This window comes from Priapulus caudatus, unplaced genomic scaffold (genome assembly GCF_000485595.1).
Source record: "Priapulus caudatus unplaced genomic scaffold, Priapulus_caudatus-5.0.1 Scaffold3861, whole genome shotgun sequence".
Lineage (NCBI taxonomy): Eukaryota > Metazoa > Priapulida > Priapulimorpha > Priapulimorphida > Priapulidae > Priapulus > Priapulus caudatus.
Window position 1 is genome coordinate 17,032 of NW_014580922.1, and position 1,559 is coordinate 18,590.

A 1,559-nucleotide genomic window follows, 5' to 3' on the forward strand; every position below is an offset into this window, starting at 1 on the left:
GCAGTAGTAGCAGCAGCAGTAGCAGCAACAGTAGCAGCAGCAGCAGCAGTAGTAGCAGCAGCAGTAGCAGCAACAGTAGCAGCAGGAGCAGCAGCAGACGCAGCAGCAGCAGACGCAGACGCAGCAGCAGCAGCAACAGCATCAGTAGCATCAGCAGCAGCAGCAGCATTAGTAGTAGAGATCGATGTATGAAGCCACCACAACTTCTCTCTGCTTTGCTGCATACATTTTACAATGCCGCACCGAGAGCCTTCCAGCAATGAGTGGCAACGATTCTGCCGTGCAGCTGTTAATTATTTTTTGCAGTTCAAACATATATATATACTATAATATGATACATGATTATTATATAGTATACCTATGATATATATCGATATAATGATCAAGTAGCTAGACAGTCATATGATAATAGTCACGAATATGAGGGACGGCGTCTAAACAGCATCGTATAGGCTGTATGTTGCGCTGTGGCTTCAATGGGAGCTGGGAGAGATTCCTACTCTCTGGGATCCCAGCATCCCAGACTCGGTATTGTAGCATACGTGTGGCGTTCATCGGGAGCGCTGGGAAGAGATCTCTCTCTCTGCTCTGCGTCCCGAGCATCCCAGGGCTGTAATGTTACATCAATGTGTGTGGCTTCATGGGAGCTGGGGAGATCTCTCTCTCTGCATCCCAGCATCCCAGACTGTATGTACATACGTGTGGCTCATGGAGCTGGGGAGAGATCTCTCTGCTCTCTCTCTTCTCCAGCGATCCCAGACATCGCCAGACTGTAGTGTAGCAGTACGTGTGGCTTCATGCGAGCTGCGGAAGGAGATGCTCTCTCTCTGCTCTGCGTCCGCAGCCATCCCTAGGCCATGTATGATGGTACATATGTGTGCTTCGGATGGGAAGCTGGGGAGAGATCTCGTCTGCTCTCTGCCCATCCCAGCATCCCAGACTGTATGTACATACGTGTGGCTACGTGGGAGCTGGGAAGAGATCTCTCTCTCTGCATCCCAGCATCCCAGACTGTATGTACATTAGGGTCGAGAGGTAGGATAGCTTCGATGGGCATGGCTGAGGGGAGGAAATGCTGATCATCAATTGCTCATCTCTACTGCATCCGAGGAGCGATTGAATAGCCAGGCATTACGGAAGCGGATGTACATCAGTACGGATTCGTAGCCGGGCTTCAGCCATTCGGTGGACTGGAGCTGGGCGAGGACGAGGAGAGATCTGTCTGCTGCAGGTCCGCTCATCGCTGCATTGGCTCAATCTCAATAGCGTACGTAGGGGCTCAGGATGCCCGAGATGCTGACCGACTACCAAGGCGGTGGTAGCGATGGCGGTGGGTCAACTGAGTGACCGTGAGGGATGCGGTGACGTTTGTTGTTTTGGCGAGCTGGGAGAGGCTGAGGGCATGCTGACGCGGCGCGAGCGCAGGGGCGAGGCTGAGGGCGATGCTTGACGCCGGCTTCATGGAAGCTGGGCTGAGACGCGACGATGGGAGTCTCTCTGCATCCAAGGGCTGGGAGGAAGTCCTCAGAACCTGTTAGATGCCGTGTAATCACGTGCTC

General features: G+C 53.2%; 1 protein-coding gene across 1 annotated transcript in view; it reads left to right on the forward strand.

Annotated features, from left to right (window-relative positions):
• LOC106819623 (liprin-alpha-2-like) overlaps window positions 1-1,347 on the forward strand; it is a gene marked incomplete at its 5' end in the record, with an annotated part of 10,629 nt that extends 9,282 nt beyond the window's left edge. Inside the window, one exon of the mRNA XM_014824232.1 lies at window positions 1,284-1,347. Within this exon, the coding sequence (XP_014679718.1) occupies window positions 1,284-1,347 (64 nt within the window). The remainder of the gene's footprint in view (window positions 1-1,283) is intronic.
• Between the last annotated feature and the right edge of the window lie 212 nt (window positions 1,348-1,559).